Genomic DNA, 12741 nt, shown 5'->3' with positions numbered 1-12741 from the left:
ATAGGGGAGACCATAACCAGGCTCAAAAATCTTAGGGAAACCAAGTATAAAGCCGACCATCTCTCCCGACTTCAGTTCAACTTTTATCATCCTCATCAGCTTCTTTCACAGCAATCATCACCACACTTCCACGTTTACCGTCATCTTGTTGTAAATCAACATTACCACTACCTACAAAATGCAGTTCTCCATCGTTGCTCTCTTCGCTACCGGCGCTCTCGCCGCTGTCTGCCCTACTGGCATTTATTCAAACCCTCTCTGTTGTGTTACCGATGTTTTCGGTGTTATTGGTCAGAACTGCGAAGCTCGTATGTACTTGAAATATTCAAATATGAATCTTTTGTTTACTGATTTAAACAGCCAAATCGGCCATTTTTGATGGCCTGTCTTTCCAGAACGCCTGTGCTGCCGTGGGCCTAGACCCCCTGTGCTGCGTTGCTCCCGTTGTAAGTATTCCAAGATTAACTTCCATAATTATGAAGGAAGATGATTGCTGATGGATTCGTGTATGGATGCAGGCCGACCAGGGTATCCTTTGCCAGATACCCGTTGGAACCCAGTGAGACAAGCTGGTATTCAGTGGATTTTTCTTGGATGTAGCGCGGAGTTCAGCTCCTTCCCTGCATAACACTAGAAAACGACACGGTCACATTTTGGCAGCGCAGCACTCTCAACGCATTTGCACATGTTTTGTGCTTAGATAGGCGTCTTTTTACCGAGTTTGTGGGCTTTATATATAGATTTAGATCATATAAGAGGACATTTCTGTTACTAATTTAGATGGAACAAGTCTCACAACACTGCTTCAGCATCTAAAAATGAGATGTATCTCAACTTTTGCTTATTGTGACATGGGGTAGAAGACAAGTAGACAGTATAGCGAGTCCAGACATGCTACTTAGTAAATCATGCTCAATGTTTGACATACCTGGCCTTGCACATGAATAGAATTGAGGGAATGGTTTAACAAGCGTCTTTGATACGAAAGTCTAGGTAAGAAATCGCAGTGCCTAATTTACACCCGCCCTTCTGCTAACTGACGGCCAATTTGGCACGCTTACCCCACCATTGCACAGGGCCGATTGCCCCTCCAACTTTTTGTGCTAGCAGCTATTTGTGATGACCTGAGATTCTAAAATTTCTTTTCAGCTATTCGTCCTACAAGTCTTGAGCTCTGTGTCAAGGCAGAATCGCTAGGCTTGGATGCTATTAGCTTGCATAAAACAGATAAATAAGCAATCATGAGTGAGCTCGCTTCAGCGCCCGTGCTGTCCACTCCAGACGACCACATCCTCGAAATCCCGGCGCAAACCGAGACCAAATCAACGCTCTCTCCCGATGCGCTCAGAACGACCTACGAGATTCCGCGCACTGCGGCAGAGATCCTCCAAGGCGGATGGAAAAGAGTGGCGCTTCAGTTCCCGGATCACATGCTAGTGGACGCACCGAGAGTGGTCGAAGTGCTGAAACAGGAGCTCGCAGACACAGGCACGCAAGAAGGAGTCACGGATTGGAGAATATGCATCTTGGCAGACACGAGCTACAGCGCCTGCTGCGTCGACGAGATTGCGGCCGAGCACGCGAATTCGGATGTCGTGGTCCACTACGGAAGAACGTGCCTGAGCCCGACGAGTCGATTGCCTGTCATATATGTATACACATCGCATGAGTTGGACCACGATGCGGTGGTTGCGCAGTTCACAAAAGAGTTTGCCGATAAGGATACAAAGGCCGTAATCATGGCAGATCTGGTATATCAGGACCATGTGGAATCGATAACAAAGGCCCTCAGAGACTTGGGGTACAGCAACGTAATAGCGACAGAAGTGGTCAGAGACCCTGCCGGAATAATACCAAACAGAAGAATAGCCGGCGTCTCAATAGACGAAGAGCTGCTAAAGTCGCATTCACTATTCCACATTTCAGATCCGCCTGCGTCTCTACTCCTCGCCCTCCAATCCCGATTCGCTTCTCTGCATGTCCTCTCCGTACCTTCGCCGACTTCTCCCACCCTCGATAACCCAACCTTCCGAACAGCAGGGCTTTTGCGCCGTCGCTTTGCTCGCGTGCTCACTCTTGCCTCGGCAGGCGTCGTCGGCATTCTCGTAAACACGCTATCCGTGTCCAACTACCTCTCATCAATCGAACTACTACGAAAGAAAATCGCCGCTGCCGGAAAGAAGAGCTATACCGTTGTCGTAGGCAAGCTGAATCCCGCCAAGCTGGCCAACTTTGCTGAGATTGAGGGTTGGGTTGTCGTGGGATGCTGGGAAAGCGGCCTCATTGAAGACGACGTGGGCTACTGGCGACCTGTTATCACACCGTTTGAGATGGAAGTCGCTTTGATGAGCGAAGAAGAGAGAATATGGGGCGGGGAATGGTGGGGAGGCATTGAAAAGCTGACACTGGAGGCACCGGATAGCAGCGCAAAGAAGGAGGAGGAAACAAAGGAAGAGAAGAATGAAGCGGACGAGACAACAGAAGAAAGTGTTGTAGATGGCGTGGATGGAGAGGAATCACTACCCCCAATCTTCGACTTGAGAACGGGAAAACTCGTCAGCCACAGTAGACCAATGCGACTCACTGCCGGCAGCTCGAATACTAAGGCACAAACGATTAACGGTAGTAGCGAACAGCGGTCATCAGACGCCGTGATCAAGAGGACGGTGGGCGAACTGGCAAGCATCAACGGCGTAGCCAGCCCTGGAGCGGAGTATCTCAGAACACAGCGGACGTGGCAGGGACTAGGCAGTGATTTTGATAATGAAGCCAGCACAGTGATAGAGGAGGGACGGAGTGGAATTGCAAGGGGCTACCACGTCGGCGAAGAGTCGGAAAAGCACTAATGTGGCTGCTGGGTGTCAAGATACCACAAAGATGACAACTACATGAAAGAACACTGCGGGAATAAAGCAAACAAGGAATCTGAGGCATCAACCATTCATTCATAGCATAGAAATGCTGTTAGATATCATCATAGGCGTTACCTAGATAGCCCTCACAGTATATACAAATCATGAACAAGGAATATAGTATATATCGCCAACGCGAGCTTGCGCAGAAAAAAAGATGTCCATCAAATGTACCCCGTACAGAAGAAGAGTATTATTCAGGCAATCATGCCGCCCTTTCCAAGTCATTAATCATCAGCGCTGCGCCAAACTGATTTTTTGCCCAGCCCTCGCTCATAGAAGAAGTATAAAATTCATTTAATCCGCCAGTCATCTAATCGTCCAGCCGTCGTCCAAGTAAATCGCATGTTTGCCACATTCTCTCTAAATCCGAGAAAGAAAGAAAAAAGCCAAAATTCCCCTCCCCCTTTTTTTCCATTTTCCATTTATACGTATCCTCGGCGCGAAGAGTAGTAGCTCTGCGAGTTGGAACGGCTTCGACGACGACGATGGCTATGATGCGAACTGCGATGGCGCACAACGCGCTCCTCGACAACGACGCTGTCCCCGTGGCTCCAGCCCGCCAGCGCCGTGACGGCAAAGAAGACGGTGTTCATAATGGCAAACGCCCACGAGGCCTTGAGCATGGCGCACGGCTTGCGGACGGGCCACGAGTAGCCCGGGATGCCGACGTTGTGGATGTGGTTGTACCAGATGCTGTCGACGGACGGGTCCTGGCAGTCGGCGTACTGGATCTTGCGCAGGTAGACGATGCCGGCGATGAGGCCGCCGAGGAAGCACAGGTCGACAAAGGAGATGAACATGCCGTTGTGGGAGGATCGCGAGTAGTAGAGCAGCGTGAGGAGGGCCCAGCCGAGCGCGAGGACGGTGACGATGAAGAGCACGAGGATGTCGTCGGGAGTGAGGATGTTTGCGTCGTTGAATTTCTTGACGAACCAGCTGAGCATGCCAACGGGGGGGTATCTAAGAGAAATCAGTATCGAGGCGCAAAAGCCATGAGAGGAGGGGGATCCAAGCTTACCAGAGTGATAATCTGCGAGATGCGAGTGCATATGAAGATGAGTCCGAAAAGCATCTTGGGCGATGGGGGGGGCTGTCGCAAGATGCGACAGGCGACGATGCGACGATATGGAACCTCAGGCGCAAAGAATCTGGCAGTGGTAAATTCAAGATGCTACAGCTAGCAATCAAGCTTTCAAAGAGATCACGATATGTCGTGCCTTTGTATCACTGCCAATGACGTGCCTCAAAGAGAGAAAGTGGATGAAGGGGAAAAAAGGGTAAGAAGCGCGAAAGAAAAAACGTGGGCGATATGCGCCTCAACTCCGCTTTATTATATAGAAGCTACTGTAATGTTCAATCCCATCAAGATGAGCTGCAGATGAAGGGGGGGGCCAATAGCGAGTATGCGCAAGGCGCTCAGGGATTGTTCAGCTAGAAGAAAAATATCGAGGTGGTTGGGGAGAGACAGAGAGCTAAACATTATACGGGGAAACCAAAGCTTCTAGATTACCTATTGGAGGTCAACAAAGGATTTTTTTTTTTGCGCGCTTTTCTTTTAGCCGGATTGGATTTGAACAAGACAAAGAAGCCAAGGAATGGTTAAAAGCTAGTTTCAAGAGATGGTTGCACACGGATGACTGAGAAGCTCTTTTTTCGCCTTGTACCTTACATACAGCTTACTGACAACAAAAAGCGCAACACACAAAGAAAATAGTTGTTAGTACCCAGGCAACGGGGTGGAGACCTAGAAAGCAGGGGTGCATTTTCACTTGCTTGGCAAAAAAAAAGTGGCTGGGCCCTGTTTTGTTCTTCGAGAGGCTGATGGCTTGCCAGGGGTATTTTACCTGTGGCTTAAACAACGTGGTTTAACTGGGTGGCTGGAAAGAATAAAGGTCAGCCACCAGCCACTGAAAGATGATGGTGGGGGGCTAAATTAATGAAAAGCTGTCACGAGAAGCTCTCTAGTTTCTATTAATCATTTATACCTCCTTTGGAGCCTTTTCGGGTTTAAGAAACAAAAGTGGGAAGAATCAAGAGTAAAAAAAAAAACCTGCCATCGATGAGCTTCAATCAGCCTTAGACACGCACGAAGCTAATGCAGCAGCGATTATGCAACAACATAGCACACACCGCTCTCATCAGCAATAGATCAAGTCTTCTTTCAGCAATTACAGTAAAGTGCTGTTGACCAGCAGCCTCTGCCACGTGTTTCGCCGCCAATGCTCGCCATCGCACAAACGCTTATCAAGCCCCCCCTCGCCAATTAATCGCTTTTTGACTTGTTTCCTGTCCACGTACAAGTATATTTGCCCCTCTGAGAACACATCAATGATCCCGTCCCGTCACCGCTCCGCTTTAGGTGGGGTCGGCACTCAGGGACCGACGCGGCGGCATCAGCACAGACCCGAGCAAAAATCGGCTGATGATGCCATGCGAGATTCCGCAGAACAGACAGCAGTTCCAGTCAAGGAATAAACAAGAGATTCATCGTCGATGAGCAAAGCTTTACTGAGGTGCTTAGTATCAGCATCACTGGCTTTTTTGTTTGCACAAGGCCGTCACAGTATGCAGCAAGTAATCGTCTTATGCCTCATGAATTCATACTTTATTTCATACTTAAATCATACTTGTACTTAAATCATACTGTCGCCGTTTTGACATGCCTGTCTCCAAGTGCCTCGGGCAAAAAGAAATCCAAACATCAACCTATCAAATAGTAATAACCACTCATGAAATCAGGAATCAAGGTAGCATTAGGGTATCATCCCTCCAATCCCACGCAATAAGCATAAACCAAAAATCAGCCTGGGTCCCGCAAACCCACATCGACACATCATCCATCGCATCTCATTGCATCGTTTCGCTTGTCGCATCGTTGTCGCATACAAATCAGCGTCCACTTGCCACTTAGACGTTGGAGGGGGTGGTCTTGTCAGCCCGCGCATGGCCCCTCATGGTAGTCAAGCCCTCAAGAACGGTGAGCGCCAGGAAGCCAGCCCACAAGAAGAATGCAAAGGCAACGCCGGCTTCATTGGTCTGGCACCAGCCGTTTCCGTGGCAGGCTGGCGCGCCAACGAAGCACGCAAAGGCAATGGCACCTGCAAACCAGAAAATCGTCGTAAGGACCAGAAGGACAAAGGCGCCAAGAGCGTGGTAGAGGCGAGCAAGGTAGATGGGCGTAATGGCCAGATAGATGAGAACGAACAAACTCCAGATTGAGTCGAACAGCAGGAATGCATATGTGGCGGGCGATGAGGCGAGCCAGCCGTCTGTCTTGTTAACAACTGTGAAGAAGACATGTTAGTTGTGAACAGAAGAAGATTAAGATTGTAAAGATGCAGCTGCACGATGAGACTTACGGTATCCTGTAATGCCCAGCTCGATGATTACGAGGACGGCAAGGACAATGTGGATGATGGTAATCATTCCGAGAGCCATGTTGGGTGGTGTTGACGGCAAGCTGCCCTTTTTTTTCTGATGATATTTGAGATGACTGTCTTCTCGACGAGACAAAGCGCCGGATATCGCTAAAGAATTCTATTGCTATCGAAAGAAACCGACAAAGGCCTGGAGGCGGGAGGAGAGACGGGTTTTTATCAGTGGCCGAGCTGCCTGGAGCGTCTCAGCGAAAGCGGGTGGCGTCGAATTAGGTGGTTAAAGATGCGGAGCTGGCTGGCTCAAAGGTGTGTCGACTAAGGATGGCGTGTGGTGGCTGTCCAGTCACCGAAGAGCACTTGGCCAAGGGGGGTTCGAATTCGGGCTAGTTGGGCTGCGATGCGATGCGCCGACTTTTGCAAAGACTGCTGTGGTTGTTGGGGATGGATGGCGATGCTACGCTGCAGCTGATGGAGCTCTCTTTTAGGCGATGCAGATGCGGTTGCGGAGGGAGTCGATGCGAAGAGACGAAGATGGAGATGCGACAAGAAGAAGAGCGCAAGACACAGACAAGAGAAGCGCAGGCTTTAATAGTACGGATCCAAGGCTCTCTTTGAGTCTGTCTCGCACCTTGAACAGCGGCCATCCAACCATTCCTTGGCCAAGCAAGAGCTGCAGTCAAGGGCGTGATGTCATTCGCCGTGGCTTGTCGCTACGTCACCAACCGCTACAGGACCTCGCAAGAACTCGCAGCACAAAGGAATTTAAGCGCCGGCGGCCTGTTTCACGATCATCGCCCGCCAGGTATCGCGCAAGTACCCGCCAGCACCGATCCTCGTCCTCAGCCCCAGCAGCTAATCGCAGCCGAAAAGTGGCAGATGATCAGACAGTACCGATGGCTCTCCGCACTGATGATGCACCCATTACCACCTCGCCTCGCCGGCTGCAGAAAAATTTGCTAATGCCCTGCTAATTGCTCGTCTCGTGGAGTCTTGCGCGAGGGCAGCATCCACTGCGAAAAAGAAGGACTGGCGATTCATCTACGCGCAAGCCCTGATTGGCCGGGGTGGCTGAGCGATTCCGTCTTCTTCTACAGCGTGGAATAGCGCCATCATCCATGTGCCTACGCACCTATGACGGCGTGCAGTGGCTTGGTCTAGCCGCGTTCCTGTGGAATTCGTCAACCATGTACAAGTAAGCAGGAAGAAAAAAAGACCGGTATTACATGTAAACATTGGCGGATGCTTCATGAAGATGGAATCACGGCGTATGCTATTTTCAGATCAACGAGCTTCTTTGGCGCTTCGCACGCTGTGTTGGCTCTTCTTTGGCGTGCGACGTCGTGACAGTATTCTTATTCTGGGCTGTGAGAAGCCTTGGGTACACAGGCTCCATTGGCTGGTTTGGCATCAGGTTTGATACCCAAGTTGCGGCCACGCAGGGGTTGCAGCCATAGGGCGCGCGTATTCGGACCCGTTGGTGTCTCATAGGCCAAACTTGATTGACTGCGACACAAGCCGCACTATGCGGGATGCTGAGCTGCCGTGGAGGAGCCAGATGCCGGTCCAAGGTTGTGACATGATGTGCTGTAACACCTCATCGAGCTTCGATATCACCACACCTGTTTGGCTCCAGGCTGAGTCATTCACGCTTGTCTCCCAACAGGAGTTCCACTGCATTTACAGAAGAGATTCTTTTCTGGGACGATGGAGCAACTCCCAACAGACGAATAGCTAGCAGTTCTGGTAGAGCAAATGCAGGCACCCAAGGTAGTAGCGGGATTTCAGCAACCAAGGTTCCAAATGGCCAACAATAGGGAGATGTGTAGACATGACAATAAGAGAGGACGACGAAACAAACCCATGCTCCCTGGTTTTTCTTTTTCTTTTCTTAGTTTTAATCGATCGCTTGATAGCAAATAGCTTCTTCTCGCTTTTGAAGAAGACGGTGTTTCTTACATCGGTAAAGTACAGGGCCTGCATCTGCCAAATTCAACACTTGCAGAACATGGCCTCGCTCTGCTTTCCACAACAAGTTAAAGTCTTCCCTCCTTCACATGCACGCAAAAAAAGCATCCTTCGTCCTCGATTCAAGGACCGGAGGCCTTTACAGCAAAAAATGAATATGAAGCACGATCCAGCCAGGGCTCGAACCTGGAACCTCTGCCACCGGAAAGCAACGCGCTGCCATTGCGCCACTAGACCAACTGCATGACACTGTCGCGAGCCAAAGTGACTCTTCAGGACGCACCGCTTGGTGGGAAATCGTGCGCTGAAAGGATGCATCAGGATGAAATCGGCCAAGGCGGTTGGAAGCGGTTGGTCCCAGAGCTTGCGATTCAATTGTTGCATGATTAATGAACATGTCAAATCCACAGACTTATATTCTTTTTTCGTTCATGTCAAACGTATGAAGCCAGCTCATAAGCATCGCATTCATGCGGACTTGGCGGAGATGGAACGCTCTATGAGTGTATCGACCACTTATAGCATACACGTCTCTTCTCAAATGAAAGAGTCACACTCCCAGATTTATAAGCCAGGTCAAATCGACTTGCAAACTCTCTAGGCAATATTATCCAAAATCATCGGCATCAGCATCGCATCAGCTCAGCCTCCCAGGTTGCTCGCATAAGCAAATGTGGGCTTGGCTATGGCGGCCGACCGCGGCCGCCAACTAATCATGGCCAAAGCCGCCAATCTCCCCAAAGTCCGATATGGATCGCAATAATACTCCGTACGGGGTACAGAAGCGCTCACTCATGGCTTGCTTCTGATCGAACACTTTGTGCTCTGCGCACTTGTCCTGTCGCTGTGATTCAACTGTTCAGAGCCTTTGATCTGCAGCCATGGCTTCCACTCCTTTGAATGCCGAAAGACCCACATCGCGAGCAGACAATGTCTGTCTGTCTTGCCGGCGGAAGAAAAAGAAGTGCGACAAGGCGCTGCCCAAGTGCCTCCAGTGTCAAAAGTGAGTAGCTAGAGTTTAGAATCGCGCCCGATTCTAGCCTCCTGATGCGGTGCTAGATCCAGGCTCATCGTTTCAGGCTGCATATACAATGCATATACGAGGAAGACGCCGATACTGTGCCCATGTTAGAGGAGTTCCGCCAGCTGCGGAAAAGACTAAAGACGTTTGAGGGACTGCTCATTCCTGGAACGTCCAAAATCTCTAATTCGACTCCTTTGGATGCCAGTGCGTCGTCTGCTGAGCGAATAAGTCGGCTGGGCTCGACTGACGACTGTGCAGACTTCGTTTCGCGTCTCGAGGCAGTGGCCACAACGCTGGACGTGGGTGATGAAGTCTACCAACTCCTTCAGTCGCACCCGGGAGAGATATACGGGGCATCTCATTGTTACTTTGACAACATCCACAAATGGATGCCCATCATGTCGCGGAAGCTGTTCTACCGCAGGTTGACGGAATTCAGCAAAACGAAGCGTCCGGATTTTGCGATTCTACTGTTGTGCATTCTCCTATCAATCCACTATCCCACAAGTAGCACGGCACAGGAACCGTTATACAGAGCAGTGCGCTCCATCTACTGGTACTTGAATGCAACTGTAGATGCGTCTCTGGAGATGATCCAGGCAGGGATTCTGCTTTCGTGCTACGAGTATGGCTTTGGCATGCACAAGGAATGCTACAAGACGATTGGCTTATGCGTACGCATGGGTCATTGGATGGACCTGCACAACGAAAAGCCCCCATCTGATATTCCTCAAAGCAGCGACGAATGGACCGAGACAGCCGAGAGATGCAACATTTGGTGGGCACTGGTCATACGCGATAGGTTTGGACATCATCTTGAGCATATAACCTGGCCGCATACTTACCCCATGAGCTAGGTCGACTTTACTGCCCGAGGCCACATTGACTAAGCCGTTTGCACACTACCAAGAATCAATGCCGAAGCACCTTCCCTTTGAAGCCGCCGATCTCGATTCTTCATTCACGGGAGTTGGCGAAGATGGTGTTGCTCGTGACAAAAGAGCGCTTGGTGGGTTTGGCTACCAAGCAGAGGCGTGGCGTCTGTTTGACCGGACCATCTCCTTTCGTCAACGCTTGGCGATGGCTTCAGAGTCAGATTTTCTGGGTGATGACAAGTTTCAACTAGACGCTGAGCTCCAAGACCTGATGCGCACTCTTGTCGATCTGAACAAGGGTGCTAAATGTGGCTTCTGTGAACCTTCTGCTATAGTGCTCGTGTAAGTCACCGCCTCCATGTCCGCAATATCATTGTAAGCAATACTAACAAGAGGAAATCCAACGGCCAAAGGTCCCTCCTCCTACTTCACACTCGACATCCGTATGTCACGGCAGAAGCTCTAAGTAAAGGCGAAGTGGGACGGTTTCCAGCCCATTGCACTGTAGCATCGTCTCTGGCTGTCCAGACTATAGTCCGCATGATTGTTGACATATCACGGACAATAAATCACCACTACTTTGACATTAACGTGCTGTCTTTTCCTCCATCGTATAGCCATGTCGTCTATCGTGCTACTTTGGAGCTGATATCTTTCCATGGCGACATGGATAACGCGGAGTGGACCACGGCATTAGAAACGCTGCGCGAGGCCACCTGGAACTACGGCAGGAGATGGCAGGCTGCAGGTACGTAATATCTAATTCCCCATCATAGTGGTATTGAATGCAGTATATGGCTAATACTTTGGTCCATTTGTGTAGCCAAGAATCTCCAATCGGTGGACAGTATACTTACAAGTATGCTATCGGCACCATCCACCTTCAACTCCTTTCAGCCCATGGAAAATGACCCATGTTTGGTCGCTTTACTCTCCAAGTAGGCGATGTATGTTGAAATACTAGGAGTTATACACGCATGTAATTATAATAGAGATGAACATCAAGGGAACAAGTAAATAGAGCATCTGGATTTACACTATTTCAAAGCCAAGAATTGATAATTCTAGAGTCTCATAATCGCATACAAGTTCCTTTCATTTAATATTAATGTAGACCCCTGAATAAATCGATTGATTAGTCTAGAGACAGTTTTATACAGGGCATCATTTGCCATTTGTCGTCAACGCCTCCACCAGCCGATGGGGCCGCCATTGTGACCCGCGCGGCCGCCGTCGGCCGCGATGGCAGCGGAGCTGAAGGTGGATCAACACTATTTGCCCTTGGTAGACTCGACAAGACGGACAATTTCAAAGCTGTTTTGTAGAGACGGTAGCATCAATCTTTGGTGAAACCAGACAATGGAAGCGTCTAGGCTGCTGGAAATGGAGAAGGAGACATATAAAGGCGAGTATCGTCCTCCCGTCAGGACAAAAACCATCTTCCTCATAGACACACACACGCACACTTCTATACCATACACGAGATACAAATCTTTCCTTTTCATTTAACCCTCAAACCCTTTCTTTGCCAAAATGGTCACCGTCGCAGTCGCTGGAGGTAATTCCACCATTGCCTCAAACATCATCAACGCCATCCTCGCATCCAAGAAGCATCGCCTCGTCGTCCTCTCTCGCTCCCCCCAGCCCGACCTAGAGACAAGAGGCGCCGTCGTCAAAGTTGTAGACTATGAATCTCACGAGCAGCTCACAAAAGCCCTCGAGGGCGTTCACACCGTCCTGAGCTGCATCTGGGCCTATGGTCCCGTCATTGCCACTTCACAGCTCGCTCTGCTAGAAGCAGCCAAGGAAGCCAAAGTGAAGCGCTTTGTCCCATCGGAATGGGCAGTCCCCGCATACGATAAAGTCACCTACTACAAAATCAAAGAGAGCGTTTGGGAAGCAGTCAAGAAGTCCGGGCTGGAATACACGCGCTTCATCGTCGGTCTCTGGTTGAACATCTGGGCTGCAGAAGCGCCACGCGAAGAGGCCGTCGGACGTTCTGGCTACCTGGGACCGCCGTTGATCATCGATATCAAGGCCGGCACCGCCTCAATTCCCGGAGATGGCTCGCGCAAGGTAGCTTTCACAGACATGAGAGACATTGGCAAGTACGTCACCGCTGCTCTCGACTTTGAGAAATGGGACGAGGACAGCGTCATTGTCGGGGGAAAGGTTTCGGTCAACGAGTTTATTGAAAAGGTGGAGCGCATCACCGGCAAGTCTCTGACCAAGACTTACTTCTCTCTGGAGCAGCTCGATGGCTTGATTGCGGGAAATAAGGAACCCATGATGACGATGATTTATGAGTTCTTGAAGCTTATTGAAGTGGGAGACGTTGACCTTACGGCAACGGTGAACCAGAAAGTTCCAGAGGTGAAGCCGATTACGCTTGACGAGTTTTTAGCTAGACACTGGGGTAGTGAGTAGTTTAGCAGAACAGTTTCAAATGCATTTAGTGATGATGGTCGCAGAAATTAGATATTAGTCCAGGTAGCTTTTGAGTCTAATGACTACCTCGACTTACTTCTTTACCCCATAGCAAAAACTCATCTCTTGTCATTTAATTTTTCCTTCCCGTCTCATCA

At 49.8% G+C, this 12741-nt stretch overlaps 6 protein-coding genes across 7 annotated transcripts; 4 read left to right on the top strand and 2 right to left on the bottom strand.

The window, feature by feature from the left end:
- The first annotated feature begins 98 nt into the window (after positions 1 to 98).
- On the top strand, positions 99 to 761 carry TrAtP1_006148 (uncharacterized protein). The gene is made up of 3 exons (XM_014082790.2): positions 99 to 308; positions 361 to 446; positions 519 to 761. Exons 1-3 carry the CDS (start codon positions 179 to 181, stop codon positions 561 to 563), a joined length of 261 nt encoding a protein of 86 aa, XP_013938265.1. The 5' UTR covers positions 99 to 178; the 3' UTR covers positions 564 to 761.
- A 480-nt stretch (positions 762 to 1241) lies between these two features.
- TrAtP1_006147 (uncharacterized protein) lies at positions 1242 to 2846 on the top strand (the record flags this gene model as incomplete). Its single annotated transcript, XM_014082789.2, has 1 exon — positions 1242 to 2846. One exon carries the CDS (start codon positions 1242 to 1244, stop codon positions 2844 to 2846), a length of 1605 nt encoding a protein of 534 aa, XP_013938264.2.
- A 491-nt stretch (positions 2847 to 3337) lies between these two features.
- TrAtP1_006146 (uncharacterized protein) lies at positions 3338 to 3859 on the bottom strand (the record flags this gene model as incomplete). Its single annotated transcript, XM_014082788.2, has 1 exon — positions 3338 to 3859. One exon carries the CDS (start codon positions 3857 to 3859, stop codon positions 3338 to 3340), a length of 522 nt encoding a protein of 173 aa, XP_013938263.2.
- A 1963-nt stretch (positions 3860 to 5822) lies between these two features.
- On the bottom strand, positions 5823 to 6353 carry TrAtP1_006145 (uncharacterized protein; the record flags this gene model as incomplete). Its single annotated transcript, XM_014082787.2, has 2 exons — positions 5823 to 6199; positions 6275 to 6353. 2 exons carry the CDS (start codon positions 6351 to 6353, stop codon positions 5823 to 5825), a joined length of 456 nt encoding a protein of 151 aa, XP_013938262.1.
- Positions 6354 to 8004: 1651 nt separating this feature from the next.
- On the top strand, positions 8005 to 11230 carry TrAtP1_006143 (uncharacterized protein). 2 transcript variants are annotated; one of them, XM_066112998.1, is made up of 5 exons: positions 8005 to 9260; positions 9337 to 10083; positions 10139 to 10498; positions 10570 to 10904; positions 10980 to 11230. In XM_066112998.1, the coding sequence occupies exons 1-5, from the start codon at positions 9139 to 9141 to the stop codon at positions 11096 to 11098; spliced, it is 1683 nt and encodes a 560-aa protein (XP_065969084.1). In that variant the 5' UTR covers positions 8005 to 9138; the 3' UTR covers positions 11099 to 11230. The 2 variants fall into 2 exon arrangements, with proteins under 2 accessions (XP_065969084.1, XP_065969085.1); XM_066112999.1 differs by having other exon boundaries at positions 8005 to 10083.
- Positions 11231 to 11640: 410 nt separating this feature from the next.
- TrAtP1_006142 (uncharacterized protein) lies at positions 11641 to 12625 on the top strand. The gene has a single exon (XM_014082785.2). The coding sequence runs from the start codon at positions 11690 to 11692 to the stop codon at positions 12581 to 12583; it is 894 nt and encodes a 297-aa protein (XP_013938260.1). The 5' UTR covers positions 11641 to 11689; the 3' UTR covers positions 12584 to 12625.
- The last annotated feature ends 116 nt before the right edge of the window (positions 12626 to 12741 follow it).

The sequence above is a fragment of the Trichoderma atroviride genome, chromosome 3, assembly GCF_020647795.1.
Source record: "Trichoderma atroviride chromosome 3, complete sequence".
Classification (NCBI taxonomy): Eukaryota; Fungi; Ascomycota; class Sordariomycetes; order Hypocreales; family Hypocreaceae; genus Trichoderma; species Trichoderma atroviride.
This window is presented reverse-complemented; position numbering and strand designations above follow the sequence as displayed.